General features: G+C 44.9%; 1 protein-coding gene across 1 annotated transcript in view; it reads left to right on the top strand.

Annotated features, from left to right (window-relative positions):
* The window catches only part of LOC135256025 (multiple PDZ domain protein-like), a 49,010-nt gene that overhangs the window by 17,993 nt on the left and 15,409 nt on the right, over positions 1-15,608 (top strand). The window contains exons 16-23 of the mRNA XM_064337897.1: positions 499-708; positions 2,010-2,162; positions 5,964-6,069; positions 9,196-9,394; positions 11,561-11,662; positions 13,355-13,450; positions 14,321-14,498; positions 15,376-15,486. Coding sequence (XP_064193967.1) covers positions 499-708; positions 2,010-2,162; positions 5,964-6,069; positions 9,196-9,394; positions 11,561-11,662; positions 13,355-13,450; positions 14,321-14,498; positions 15,376-15,486 — 1,155 coding nt within the window. The remainder of the gene's footprint in view (positions 1-498; positions 709-2,009; positions 2,163-5,963; positions 6,070-9,195; positions 9,395-11,560; positions 11,663-13,354; positions 13,451-14,320; positions 14,499-15,375; positions 15,487-15,608) is intronic.

Here is a 15,608-nt window from a genome sequence, read left to right on the forward strand (position 1 = left end):
TATTTTTTTTATTTTGCATGAGCAGCAGTTAATTGCGGTAACTGGACTGTCCCTAACAAGGACTTCCTGCAACAGTATCAAACTGGGGAACGTTACACAAATTCCCAGAGATGTGATGTGGCTTTTATGGAAAGTTTGGTCCTTTTTGTGTCATAACTCACAATCTCTCAATTTGCATAATTATTATTATCAGTTGCAATTATGTTGTCATTATTATTAAATAAAGGAATTGAACTCCAAATAAAGATAAACACATCCTTAATCCTTTTATTAATGAAGCCTTTGAGTCACACACAAAGTGGGCGTGCGTGTAACTGTAATGTGAGCCGGTGTCTGTCACGTGATCCGCGCTCCACGTATAGCCGGGGGTCTGCCTATCATAGGACGCCGTCACGCTGTCCGTGTCGTTTCCATGCCCATCTCCTCGTGGCGCGCGTGTCGTCAGCGGCCCGGCAGCGAATCGGGCAGCGACGCAACGTGACGTGTGGCCTGTCGCAGGACCCGCAGGACCCGGCGGAGACGGTGACGGTGATCCGGTCCCTGGTTCCCGGCGGGGCGGCGGACCTGGACGGCCGGCTCCTCCCCGGTGACCGCCTGATGTTCGTCAACGAGGCCCGGCTGGAGAACGCCAGCCTGGACGCTGCCGTGCGGGCGCTGAAGGGGGCGGCCGCGGGCGCGGTCAGAATCGGGGTGGCCAAACCGTTGCCCGTAAGCGACACTTTTTTTTGTGTGTGTCTAAAATGTCACAGGTGTGTGCATGCACGCACGGTTTCTTCCTTTTGTGAAGCGTTTGTTCTTGTGGCCTGTAGCTTAGCAACTGGGGGGGGGGGGAGGGGTTGGGTGGGGGGGTGGGGGGGCGGCGAAGAATCCGGTTACGGCCCCGGCTTGAATTTTTCATGCGGAGGCGCTGGCGACGAATTTGTGGCACGGTGTCAAATTCAAGCCCCCGCTCGGCGTAGGAATTACCCGCGGTGGTCTTGCGTTCGCTGCTCGACAAACCCCTCACTCCTTTCATTTGGAGGCAAATTGTTCAATTTGCTCAAGGTCAGGGTGCTGTTTTTTGTTGGCAGGGCGTAGGTGCAGGCCTCATTGTTTTGCATTGGGCGTTCCTCACTTTTCAGAAATTGATTCGCGTTGGATTCGATACGCACGGTGACACGCGTTGCATGCATCAGTTGGAATAACAAGCCTATTCTAGAAGATTCTGCGGTGTCTGCTCATGCTCACGATGTCTGTGAAGAGTCAAGTTTGCCTCGAGTTATTAGTGGTTTTTTTATCCCCACCAATGCAATGCGGATTTGTAGGCTATTTCTGCTGTGTGATCAGAACATCTAGGCATATGAAAAAATAAAGAAAGAAATAAATAAACAAAAAGTCATTTTTAAAAAGTAATAAAACTGAAGCTATTCAAATAATTTAAATTAATTGGAATTAAATTTGGCCATTGAAATTTTAATTATTAACTTGAAAGAGCATGCCTGTTTTTAATAAGATGCTAAACCAGCTAGCTTGCTTTTTGTAACATTCCAAATGATCAACCATTTAATCACTTTCATATCCATACATGTTTTAGCTGTGGAGGATTTTTTAGCCATGCTAGTATTCTGGGAGAGGGGAGGTCTTCTAGGTACATCAGCCCTACCCCCACAAAACCTACTCTTGCGTGGACGCCTTTATCTTCTACACTATTTGTCCAGGATGACAGAAGTCTCGTCTCCACACTGAAATAGTGCTGGCTAGCCAAGGTTGTGTAACCAGACTGATGGATGCCTTTACGCTTTGGCTGTGGTGTTGACTTTGGCTATGAGCTGTGCTATTGCGCACCATTCTTGCCAAGCTTAGCTCTAATGTTGTCAGTAAATAGGTGTTGACTTTGCAGCAGTGTTGAGAGAAACACTATGAAATATTATCCTGTGTTTTCTTAAGTGGATGTTACTCCCATACCATTGCAACAGACGTTTTCTCTGCTGCTAATATTTATCGTTTATTTGCTTAATTTTATTTTCCAGATGGACTACTATGATCTGGACTTAACGAATGAGAAGACGTTTGAGCGTTACCACGACACCAACAAGGCAGCCATGCTGGCCCCTCATAGCAACAACTGCACTGGACAGAAGGTTTGTGGTTTCATAATAATTCTGAACAGAAATAGTCCCAAGGTTTCCTGTTAATAAGCATTCCAATGTGAAATTTGTGTTTGTGAATGAGAAATCAATATGATATATACAGTATGATGTAGCGTGCATACTGTACAATATCTGCTGTGCATGCAGTACAAAATATCCACCAATGGAGGTAATTGTAAACATCCAGCTGATTTCACTAATGAGTTCTACCTCCTGGCAGAAGGGTTGTGCTAATGAGCAAATCCAGGGGATTGGAATAAAAATACTGGGGAGGACTTTTACTTTGTGGACCTGGAGTTTCCACCTCTGCTTGTAATTTTTGACGCTGGGTGTAAGGCCATGGAAGGAAAAGAACTGTCCACATGCTCGCGTGCTATACTCTTGCAGGCGTGTGTGTTTCATGTTCACCTAAACTACAGGTGTGTTTAGCTGTGCATGATACACTCTCACAAAGGATGTGTTAATATCCAACACACATTTTGTTTCAAAGTCACTACTTTTGTGTTACAAATATACTATGTTCATGTTACAAAGATAGACTTTTTAACACGGGCTGTGTTGAAAGAAACACGAAATGTGTTGTCCGTAGCCAGACATAGAGTTGAGTTAAAAAAATGGCACAGCATGTGTTGTTTTTAACACATCTGTTTCGAAGGTGTACATCTCCATCGGTGCTTCAAAATGGACGTTATCCATTCAGTTTTAAAATAGGCTTTCAGAGGAAGTGTAGAACAGAGGAAAGGATATGATTCTGCATTGGGCCTCTAAATGTAAATAGGCAGTAAATTACTGTAAATAGGCAGTAAATAACTGTAAATAGGCAGCCTCTTCTGCTGAAAACAGCGGGCTGTAGGCACGGAGAGATTTCAGTCGTGTTTGCTGATTACATAAACTGCTGGGTTTCCTCATTTCGTTGGACCATCTTGCCTGAAACGTAATGGATCTTGGGCCCATTATAGATGCAGTGGATGCGAGACTCTCGCTTGCCTTCCCCTGATGTTTTCCAGGTTAACTGATTTCCCGCGGCCTGCATCATATTTATTTATGTATGGTAATATGCTGTACCCTAAATAACTAGGTAAATAAGAACCTAAGGGAGCGCACACACACAGGCACAGGCACACATGCACATGCATGCATGCGTACACACACATACACACACACACGTCTATCATTTCTTTGCAGAATTAGATTGTTTTTTTGTTTGGAATGCTGCCTTAAGCTGCAAAGGTTTTTCACATCTTCAATCCATGAAATCTACTCTTGGATATTTGCTTTAAAATTTCTGTAGAACATGTACAAACCTCTGCACTGACAGGTCAACCAAAATGCAATATGAAAGCAAAAGCTGATTGATATAAGAAAGCTAGACACTCTGGTGTTAGTATCCACTATGGAATGAACTAGTGGTGTCCAGCCCTGTTCCTGGAGATCCACTGTCCTGTAGGTTTTCTTTTCAACCCTAATTTGGCACACCTGATTCTACTTATTAGCGGTTCAGTGAGACCTCCTGATGCTGAGGTGTGCTATGTTAGGGTTGGAGTGAAAACCGCATCTTTATAAATTCATTCTTCGTTCTCAAATGTGATCCCCTTACTTCTGTTTGTGAAAATGGAACATTTCCTAAATAAATTTCTCACAGTGCTGTGGTGGCTGACTCCTCCCCCTCCCCCACCCTCCCAACCCCTCAGCTGGAGGGGTCTTCCACCACCCCTGAAAAAAAAACAAACAGAAAAAAACAAACAGGGCCAGGGCTGAAGCACTCATATTTTACTTTTATTGTTATGCGTGTGATAATGGAGGAATCTGCTGAGTGATTCACGCCCATGCAGAGGAGTCGCGAATGCGTCGTATCCACGGGAGCGGAGGCGACACTGTGCTCCTCAGCCACCAGGAGTCCTCCAGGACAGGAGATATTATGGCGGGAGTTATTCCCTGCCGGCCCGGTAATGCCCTGCTGAACGGCTCATTACTTGGGAGTACGACGGGGGCGAAGACACCGGGAATTAATTGTCAGTTTGGGTAATTGCGGTTCTAATCGACTGTGCAGTCTGGTTTTAGTTTTATGTGCCAGAGTGGCTCGTGCAGACGATGTTTGCAGAGCCCACGTTTTGGTGGTGGCGGAATTTTTGCTGATGAAGCACTGCCTGCCTGCACCCCCCACCCCACCAAATCTAGCGCACACACTCCCCCAGCACGTTTTCTCAGCCTTTCGACGCCTCCGCCGTGATGTTGCCGTGGGTACCCAGGCAGCTCGGGCCTGATGTTCGGTTAAGGAATACGGCACAGGAGGCTGTGCCGTATCACGAGCGTGCCGCACAGTCACGGCTACGGGGGAGTAGTCAGGCACGACGCGAAGCAGAGTATCGGCAACCCCCCTGTAGCCGAGACCGTATTCACCATACAGCACGGCCTCGAGTGCCGTATTCACCATACAGCACGGCCTCGAGTGCCGTATTCACCATACAGCACGACCTGGAGTGCCGTATTATCACCATACAGCATGGCCTGGAGTGCCGTATTCACCATACAGCACGGCCTCGAGTGCCGTATTCACCATACAGCACGGCCTCGAGTGCCGTATTCACCATACAGCACGGCCTCGAGTGCCGTATTCACCATACAGCACGGCCTCGAGTGCCGTATTCACCATACAGCTCAACCTCGTGTGCCGTATTCACCATACAGCTCAACCTCGAGTGCCGTATTCACCATACAGCACGGGCTCGAGTGCCGTATTCACCATACAGCACGGGCTCGAGTGCCGTATTCACCATACAGCACGGGCCCGAGTGCCGTATTCACCATACAGCACGGCCTCGAGTGCCGTATTCACCATACAGCTCAGCCTCGAGTGCCGTATTCACCATACAGCACGGCCTCGAGTGCCGTATTGCTTTTATAAAATGGTTACAGCGTACAGAAACAATTAATTGATGGCAGTATTATGTATTTTGTAATATTATTCCATAAGTAATAGTTTGTGCATGGAGTGATACTGTTTACAAGCAGGCTGTTTGAATAACTGTTATAGTATTGGATTTGTGATCACTGTAGAATGTGATCTCGGCCATTGAGATTGATTGTAACAGTCCAACATTTGCCACTGTGCCTTTGCAAATTGTCGAGAAAAATTGGTGGGAGAAATCCTGATCAATATCTCTTGAAAAATAAGGTTTCACTTTTTTTATTTTGGAAATTGAAAAAAGGCAAAAATGAAACAACTTGGGAATTATTGATTAATTTTGTGGTTGTGATTCTTTTAAAAGCCAGTTTAGAACCTTCATGTCTAGGGTAAAAACACTATAATGCATGCACCTGAAAACTATTGTAGAGTGCATAAGCATGACTATTTGCAGACGTGGATTACATTAATATCCATATATACTATATGCTAAATATGTATATCATATGGTATATAATATCTAGCAGAGATGCAGTAGGTGCCATACAATAAGTAGAAGATTGTATCCATTTCAAAATGCGTTGTGTTTGTGGCTGCATGTTCTCGTGCGGTGTCCCCAAAGCCAAGGTTGTGCTGTGTTTGTCGTGGCCACCCATAAAGGCCAACCCCCCTCCCTGGGAGGGCATTAAATTTGACTTAAGACCCCTGCCCATGAATCACGGAACCGATTCGTTCCCTCTCACCTTCCCCTGTCACCCGCGACGACCGCCGCGCCTCGACGCCACAATGGCGGTCCGTCTCTGAGGTTTCGCGCGCGGCTAATTTGTCTCTCAGATACCGCCGCGCGCTAGCATGGAAACGGCCGGGCCCTGATAAGGCGCACTGATGCTGACGTTGACGGTGTGTGTTTGTCATTGTGGGTCACGCAGGAGGAACGGGACGCCGGCGCCTCGGAGGGGGCCGATAAGCGCCCCCCAGCTCCCGGGACCCCTTTCGAGAGGACGATTACGGTTGCCAAGGGCAACTCTAGTCTTGGTATGTTATCTGTCTTTTTCATGGTCCTGGCTCTCATTGTGTATGTACACAGTTACCATGGCAACGCTTAATGGTGTCGGTTTTTCCAAAGAGCTATAAAAATCAAAGTATAACGCAGTCTGTGTGAAATACAATGTGACTTCCCCACGGTGCCCATTATACTAAACTAGTGTTGTGCATTACACATTACACTCAGCAAATGATGCATAGAACCACTTACAAAATGCAACAAACAAAGAAATAAATAGGGCAAGAATGCATGAATAAGTAATTGTAGAATAAACCTGGTGTATTAACACTTATTAATATATTGAGACTCAGGGAGTCGAAATTATGAAATACAAAACTATTCATTTTTTAAATGCAAATTATTATAGGCTTCTCCTTACCAAGCTGTACTATGGTGAAGTGCCCATTCAAATTAATGAATACATTTTCACAAAAGTTATGTATTATTTTAATGATTGTTCAGTCGCAGATATTGTTCATTAACTGTATACTGTCAAACAAATGCACAATCAAATGTGGATATGTTTTTGCATACAATTTTGTATTACTGAATGATTTTAATGATTCATTTGAATGTTTTTATCAGCAGTTTTATTTTATTATCATATATTAAATTGGTTGAGATTTAATGCTGATTAACTGTTTGATATCGAGAGTATAGATTTATGCAGGAACAAAGAGTGGCAAATTTCAATTTCAGAATGAATTAGTTCACGTGGTAGTTTTCACATGCACGGTTCTGTATTGTAGCAATAACTGAAACAGCTTTTCAGAACAGCTCATCCACAGAGCATGCGTTCAGTGAATAGATGTTTTGTAAGACAATATGCCTGTTTTTCATTTTTGGTGTGAATTGATGAGCAGGACCCATGTAATGTTTGCTTGAAGAAACTCATTGTATGAATCTATGCATCTTGCCTAGATGTTATTAATGTCAAGCGAAATAGAAACAACAGATTCAGTAACAGAAACTTAACATGCCCATAGAGCTCGTACTCCTGATACAGAGCTAAGACTAAACAGGAAGAAACGCAGACCAAACATTAGTGCTGCTCACCGTCTGCTTCTTCCTGACGGTGAGCTTGTGCTTTTCATTTTAGGAATCAAGGAAAAACCTAACCTAGCCAAGACAGTCAGCTTGTGCTATTCATTTCAGGAGTAAAAGAAAAACTTAACGTAGCCTAAACAGTGAGCTTGTGCTTTTCATTTTAGGATATAAAGAAAGAAGTAACCTTGGCAAAACAGTGCCAAGGCGCTTTTCATTTCAGAAAGAATAGAAGAGGACAAAAAATGTTTGAAGAGAATGTAGTACTCGGGAACATGTCAGAAAAATGAAAAGCCTTTAGAAAAAGTAGTCAATTGAAAAACGTATTGTGATATACGCAGACAATCTTTCAAATGAAATTCGGAGATGAGATCTGCATGGGGCGCTAGCTCACACGCCTGTTCACGTATCACCTGTAGTTGTGATGCTCTGTAACCTGCAGAACGTTGATTTACCTAGCGTCAGAATTAGCACGCTGCTCTGTCTGTGTGTGTGTTCAGAAAAATACGAAGTAAACATTCTGGTCCTTGTTTGAGATTATTGATTTTTAATTAAAAAAATTTTTTTTAAATGACTGCGATCTGCTGAACTGCCGTTGACTGCTGCATGAACACTGCCTCTCATACATTCTGAGGGCTGGGGGGAAGGTGGGGGGGGGGGGGGGGAGAGAGAGAGAACTGTTATACACAGGTGCTAATCAGTCCAATGAAAATCCACAGATTTAAATTATGGCGCACCTACAGGCAGTAACTTTGTACATGATGAAGAAGTAAACACCAAAATATTACTCAATTTTAGACCATTATCCAGGACACCACACTGAAGCATCCTCACACATCACAAAAATGTGAGCGATGCTTTTTATTGATGCTGAGTACACCCTATCGGACTGGCTACTTATTAATCTATGCAGTGTAGAGTTATGTGTACATTAAAAAAAATCAGTTTGTAGGGCAAACCAGTCTTGTATGTAAAAGGATGTGTGTGTTTTCTTAATGGTGTAGTGTATTTTCTTACTATGTCAGATTTCCACTACACAGTAAAATGTCCAGTGTTAATTCGACTCTAGTTGCATACAGTTAATATGCATGAAACAGATGCTCGGGTTCTGCTTGGGTGTATGAATACTTCCCAGTCTTTTTTTGCCTTGCTTGTTGTCTTATGGTGTTTTGTTGTTGTATGTGTAGTATGTGTTGAGTATTGTGTAGTATTGAGTAAGGTTTACACCGGGGATACTCAAATCTGGCTCTGTAGGCCAGCAGTACTGCTGATTTTCTCTTCTACCTGATGATTAATCGATTGATTAATGCCACCGAATTGGTCAGTTATTTCATTGATCTGGTGTCCCGGGTTTAAATCAGTGCTGATTAGGAAGATTTTGAGTATCTCTGGCTTTCAGATGAGGCAGGAACAGGAGGGAGTAAAGTAAAATAGCTTCATTCATGTGACTCTGTAAGAACACTGTGTGTTAAATACATACAACTCAATAAACTGAAATGCTGAATTTTCTTGCTCTTGTTTCCTTGTGGGACTGTTACACACTGTTTGTTTGTAACTCAATCATTACTCAATCAAAAGCAATGTATTTGACACACTATGGTTGTATTGCAATTTGAATGCCGTCTTTCTGAAAATTGTGTCACCACTGATCATCAAATTATGTATAGCTATACTGGTGATGCTAAGCCTGTTGTGAGCATGCCCAGTACTGTACAACCATAGTCGTGATGCTAGGCCTATTGTGAGCATGCTCAGTAATGTACTGTACAACCACAGCGGTGATGCTAGGCCTGTTGTGAGCATGCCCAGCAATGTATAACCATAGCGCTAATGCTAGGCCTGTTGTGAGCATGCCCAGTAATCAGTAAAGTACAACCACAGCGGTGATGCTAGGCCTCTTGTGAGCATGCCCAGCACTGTACTGTAGAACCGTACTGGTGATGCTAGGCCTGTTGTGAGCATGCCCATTACTGTATAACCAGAGCGCTAATGCTAGGCCTGTTGTGAGCATGCCCAGTACTGTACTGTACAACCATAGCGGTGATGTCATCTGAAACGCTGTGTGTTGGCAGGGATGACAGTGAGCGCCATTAAGGATGGCTCAGGGATGATAATTCGCAGTATCGTTCACGGAGGATCCATCAGCCGCGATGGACGGCTGGGCGTGGGAGACGCCATTTTAGCTGTCAACGGGGAGCCCACCGTCAATCTGACCAACGCCCAGGGGCGGGCACTTCTGAGGCGGCAGTCTCTGATTGGCCCAGACATCAGGTAAGGGGGCGGGGAGAGCGTGCCAATGCCGACTACCGTTTCTCACACGCACCACCACAGCGGGGAACCACAATCTAAATCATGGCCAGACAGGGGTCTGTTCAGTCTAACCTCAATGTGGTTCAACCTTAAAATACAGAACTGAAATGTAAATCATGGTTATGAATGAAATGGAATGGAATGGAAGTAATTAAGTCTTCCTTAAATGTGTTGGTATATAATTGAATAATAGATAAATAAAAACACTCTGCGGTTAGATCAAGCTACAGTCATAGCATAATTAGTTACCACTAAGCAGTGCAGCATTATAATGCAAGAACCATGGCCAAAAGATGCCACATCAGTGTAGCCTCTAATGTATAACATAAGATACCTGCTCATTTCTGCACATTTACAGTATAAAATCAGTATATAATTAGAGGCATATTTCCCAGGGTGCATTGTGGTGTGGTTCATGGCTGACTAATGCCCATTTAGTGACCTTTTTTGCATACCATTACACCGGTCACTATGGTAACTGATAGCACAGACAAAATTCTCTATCTGTTTTGTTTTTGAAAAAAATTACACTTGTGTATCACTGGATTTACCGATAATACTTATTCCATGAATTTCAGAAAAGGATAAACCAGTACACAATAAATATATATATATATATATATATATAAGGATGAACAGAACTTTCATAAATTTACTGACATTGATGTATTACAAATGTAAACACGGAACACAGAGTTCTAAGTCATATTAGCAGTACCATAAATGGGACGCTGGAGTGGCTCAGGGGCTGGGGCTGACCGAGGGTGTGGATTGAGCTAATCCCTTAGATCACACACCGCACGGTCTCCAAACGGCATTTCGGAAATCGGGGGCACCACTTTAATTAGCCGGCCGAAGTCTTACCTTTGATCTCATAATTGGTCTCTTATCTGTTTTCGCTTATGTTGTTTGATAAACAAGGGAGACAATTATCCGGGTAATTAATTGCTGAGCGAGGCCTAATCCCAAAGTTGTCCTGACTGTGACAGGAGACTGTGTCTGTCATTGTGATCTCTTTCTTTACCCCACATTAGAGAATGCAAATGATGAGATGACGCTCAATTTACTGACATCAGTTTAAACCTGACTAATAATTAACTTTTCTTGTGAACAGAAAAGTCCCCTCGTTGATTGTATATTGCTCAGTGCAAAAAAGACTTTCAAATAAACTTCAGGAAAACACACGCGAGCGCACATACACACACAAAACAAAAAATATTTATGTGAATGATGTGCATAACTAATCTGGATAGCATGCCTAATCAAGCTATGTGTATTGTGTAAAATTTAATGGAATAAATTGCAGACACAGTTTCTTTAACCCTTCTAAAGCAACTTTTTCAATAATTATATGGAAATAAATGTGAATAATTCATTCACACTTCCCCATAGGTCACAAAAGACATGTGCATATTTAGAATGAAACCATTACTTCCTTCCTGGATGAGGATAAGATTAAAAATATATATAAAATAAAATAAACAAAATTCAACCCATTCAGCAGAATGTTGATGAGCTGGATGTGAACATGCAAGCTGATGTCAAAATCAAGCTTCATTCGCGCATTAAGCCATACGACACTACATTATTCATACGGCAGCCATGTTTAGGCCTACTGATCCTTAGCGGGATCACGTTACATAAAAAACCTGTTATTGAAGATGAATAAACAATTTCAGCAACACTGAAGGTGAAAACTTTAGTTATATCTGCCGCATCTTCGGTCTCCCCTACCCCCCCGCACTGCGGGGTGGTTAAACATGACGGGACAGGGCTGTTAGGGGTGGTTAGGGGGACGGGAGTGTTAGGGTTAGGGTTAGACGGGACAGAGGTTTTAGGGGTCGTTAAGTGGGACGTGACTGTTAGGTTTAGGGTTAGGTGGGACGGGACTGTTAGGGTTAAGTGGGATGTGACTGTTTAGGGTTAGGGTTAGGTGGGACGGGACTGTTTAGGGTTAGGGTTAGGTGGGACGGGGATGTTTAGGGTTAGGGTTAGGTGGGACGGGACTGTTGCCCACGTGTGTTCAGCGATGCCCACGCACATTCGCTACTGGATGTGTTTCTCACTTGTGTAAAAGCCCACTGCTGTTTTTGTGGCCCACGGTTCCCCTCTCCCGCTCTCCTCCAGCGTCACATATGTCCCGGCAGAGCAGCTGAAGGAGTACAGGGCCACCCTCAGGCTGCCGGCCCCGGACGAGGTCACTGTGGTGGACGCCCTGCCGGGGCTGCGGTGAGTGGCGGTTCTGCCGATGGGGTCTCTGCCTAAATCCTCACTGTTATAAGACAAGACTTCCCAACCTTGGTCTGTGGGTTTTCCACTATTTCGACCCAGGAAACCAAAACCACATGAAGGGATGATAATCTTCTGCACACTATACACCTCTCCAAGTACCTTTGTCTTTAAGATGCACGAAGGAGCTGAACTGGTTCAGATCAAGGTAATCTTGAGATTCAGGTGTCAACACCCCTGGCTAGAATGCCTGCTTCCAGAACCAGAGTCCATTAACCCATTGGAGAGTGGGTTTCAGTGTTCTAGAACTCCATTGTTTTCAGTTACCAGTAGTGATTGTGATATCAGCATTAGAATATTCAGTTAAGAGCATTCCAATCGCATATTTGCGATCTCAGACCTTAAAGGGTTAACACCGTAGTTCAGACGCAGTGTGAGTTCAGTAATTGAGGCTTGTGAGGTTCTTTATTTATTCATAGGAGCACAACACGGTGAACTAGCGGATAGCAAACTCAGGAACGCTTGCTATTCTGAAGGTCCATTTCGAGAAGCCTGACTGCACGTCCGTGGCACATTGTCCATGCTCGTGCAGTAATTTGCCTCATTCTCAGGATGTTTCACGGATATTATATATCGGTGACTCTGATTGCCTGGTGGCGGACGATAGAGGTGAAGAAGGAGACTCTTCTTCCTGTTCAAACATTTGACACAGTGCAGAGACACGGGAAAAAGGCACCATTATAATTTGTCCAAATTGCTGCATTATCTGCAAATATATTCATGAGAATTTTTCAGAACTCATGAACAAACTGTGGGGGCGTCCAGTGCACAAGGTGATGAAATCCACCGTGTGGAGCAATTTGTACCTGATGAATGAGTTCCACCGATACTCTCTCTCTCACTCTTTTTCTATACGGCCCACTATTCATTATTTGAAAAGTAATATGGTCCCCAGTTATGGGAAACAGTCTACATTCTCAGAAATTCATGAGTTGTAATTCCCAGCACAGTGAAAACCACCTTTCATTTGGCTCAGCTTTTCATGATGAAGGTGTGTGTAATAGTGCACACGATATTTGGAAATCTTGGAAGCAGAGTTCTGTCTGTAGACAGTAACGGAGATAAGATAACAGGTAAAATGTATGAATACTTTCTGCTGTCTTGTTCTGGTCCCACTCTGGTCCAGTTAGAGTTGAATTAATGTTGGAGATTTCACAGTGCAGTCGCACACTAAGGCACAACATTCACCGGGTACAATGTTTTTATTTCAGATGTTTTGCCGAGGGTATGATTTTGTTGAAATGTATAGGATTTGATGATTTGTTGTGTATGTGTGTGTGTGCGTGCGTGTGCGTGTGCGTGTGCGTGTGCGTGTGCGTGTGCGTGTGTGCGTGTACGTGTATGTGTGTGCGTGTGTGTGTGTCTGTGTGTGCATTGCTGCCAGTGTGCCAGGAGGTAGAGTATAAACTTTTCCAAGGTCGCTCAAGGTTAAGGATGTGCATTTTGAACAGAACAAATAGCACTGGCAGCTTGGCTCGGCCAGCGATGTGTCAGTGATGAAGAGCCTCCAGCTGATCACACTCAGGTGGCAGGTTTCCCTGGCAACGGGAACAGCTGAAGTGCCGTGATTGGGCGATGTGCAATGAGGAAGTTATAACTACTCACTGGGCGCTCTTTCTCCTTCGTCCGCAGGAGAAAGATGACAGAACTTAAGAAACAGGAACGCGACGAAGGACAGGGGCTCGAGCCACGTAGCTTCGAGCACGACAGCTGGAACCAGCCAAGGAAGTAAGAGTAACCAATGAGGAGTGCGCTCTGTTGTGACAGGTTCCAGCTGTCCAATCAACAGCTGGAGTGAAGCATCAGTCATTGTTTGCTGCTGATTAATTATTCATGATTTTACATTTGGGACTGCTGTGTGTCTTGTGTTTGAAGGGCACTTTAGGATATTTGAGGCAAATTGTGTTACTGAACATAAGCATTACCACGCTTTTACTGCCAGCTATGTGTTTATTTTTGTGTCTCAATGTGCCTCATTGGATCTGTAAAAAGAGGTACTTTGACCAAGATGGTGCAAAAATATGTCATTGGATTAATTTGGTTCATTGCCGCATGAGGCATAATGAGTTTTATCAAAACCTGCAAGCACTACTCCAGATATGATTGCATGTCTTGTTTAAGAAATGTGAAAAATTTGAAAATCAGGCATACATTTTTTACTTCAGCTGAAGGAGGTGGAAGACAGTAGAGATGGAAATTGCAAAGCGAAAGCATATTCCGTACCCGAATCTCATAAATTAGAGAAACACACAGTCTTGCAAGCTGTGCAGTAATTGATTTACTCAACAAAATAAAACGTGATTGGGTTGCACCAGCAATCCATTCATCTGATTTCGACTGATTGGTTTATTCATTGCTTCATCTGTTACTCCTCTCTTGCTGAGTTTGAGGTTGTGGAGATCTTCATTCTAAGTTACCATTAGTATCTGTATGAATTATTAACTAGACTGACATTATGCTGCTTATGTATCACTTCAATACAACGATAAACGCTTTCAGTTCACCAGCACATGTCCAGAAGGAGACAGATGGAAGGTGCTGTTATGGTACGGTAACCGGGGGCGATGGGCCATGTGATGTGTCATGTGATCCCTCCAGAGTGGAGCTGCACAGAGAGCCGGGGAAGTCTCTGGGGATCAGCATCATGGGGGGGCGTGGCATGGGCAGTCGTCTTAGCAACGGCGAGGTGATGAGGGGGATCTTCATCAAGCACATCCTGGAGGACAGTCCGGCCGGCAGGAACGGAACTCTGAAGCCCGGAGACAGGATCGTGGAGGTAGGAGGGACCGCCGCCTCTCACCTGCACAGTGCTCACCTGTTTGTTCACCTGTCACCTGCGCAAAGGTCAGAGCCATCCTGTCAGCTGACCTGTTTCATTCCCGCCCCTAACTGGGATTGGGTACCAAAATCCAGTGCCAATATGGCACCTGTTCCGATATGACCAGTGCCTCCGGTCCGAATCGCAGCACAGATTTCAGTGCCCTCACTGGCTGACGTTACACTAGCTTTGTCGACTTTATAAAGATGAAGTAAATAAAATGAAAAACATTTTAACCGGGAGTTGGGCCCGCTCATTCTGTTGAACGGGTAACAAATCCAACCCTCTGTCTGAAAGGAGCGCTCTATTTACCGCCCGTGTGTGTGTGTGTGTGCGTGCGTGTGTGTGCGTGTGTGTGTGTGTGTGTGTGTGCGTGTGTGTGTGTGTGCGTGTGTGTGTGTGTGTGTGTGGTGTGTGTGGTGTGTTTGTCGTGTGTGTGTGTGTGTGTGTGTGTGTGGTGTGTGTGTGTGTGATGTGTGTGTGTGTCGTGTGTGGTGTGTGGTGTGTGTGTGTGTGGTGTGTGTGTGTATGTGTGTGTGGTGTCTGTGTGTGTGTGTGTGTGTGTGTGTGTGTGTGTGTGTGGTGTGTGTGGTGTCGTGGTGTGTGTGTGTGTGTGTGTGTGGTGTGTGTGTGTGTGTGTGTGGTGTGTGTGGTGTGCGTGGGTCGTGGTGTGGTGTGTGGTGTGTGCGTGTGTGTGTGTGTGTGTGTGTGTGTGCGTGTGGTGTGGTGTGTGTGCTGTGTGTGGTGTGTGTGCGTGTGGTGGTGTGTGTGTGTGTGTGTGTGTGTGTGCGTGCGCGTGCGTGCGTGTGTGTGTGTGTGTGTGTGTGCGTGTCAGGTGGGTGGAGTCGACCTCCAGGACGCCAGTCACGAGGAGGCCGCGGAGGCCATCCGAAAAGCGGGGGACCCCGTGGTGTTCCGGGTGCAGGACGTCGCCCCGTCCCCCCAGGTGAGTCTCTGGCTCGCTCTCTCAGTCCCCCCCAGGTGAGTCTCTGGCTCGCTCTCTCAGTCCCCCCCAGGTGAGTCTCTGGCTCGCTCTCTCAGTCCCCTCAGGTGAGTCTCTGGCTCGCT

This window comes from Anguilla rostrata, chromosome 5 (assembly GCF_018555375.3).
Source record: "Anguilla rostrata isolate EN2019 chromosome 5, ASM1855537v3, whole genome shotgun sequence".
Taxonomy (NCBI): Eukaryota; Metazoa; Chordata; class Actinopteri; order Anguilliformes; family Anguillidae; genus Anguilla; species Anguilla rostrata.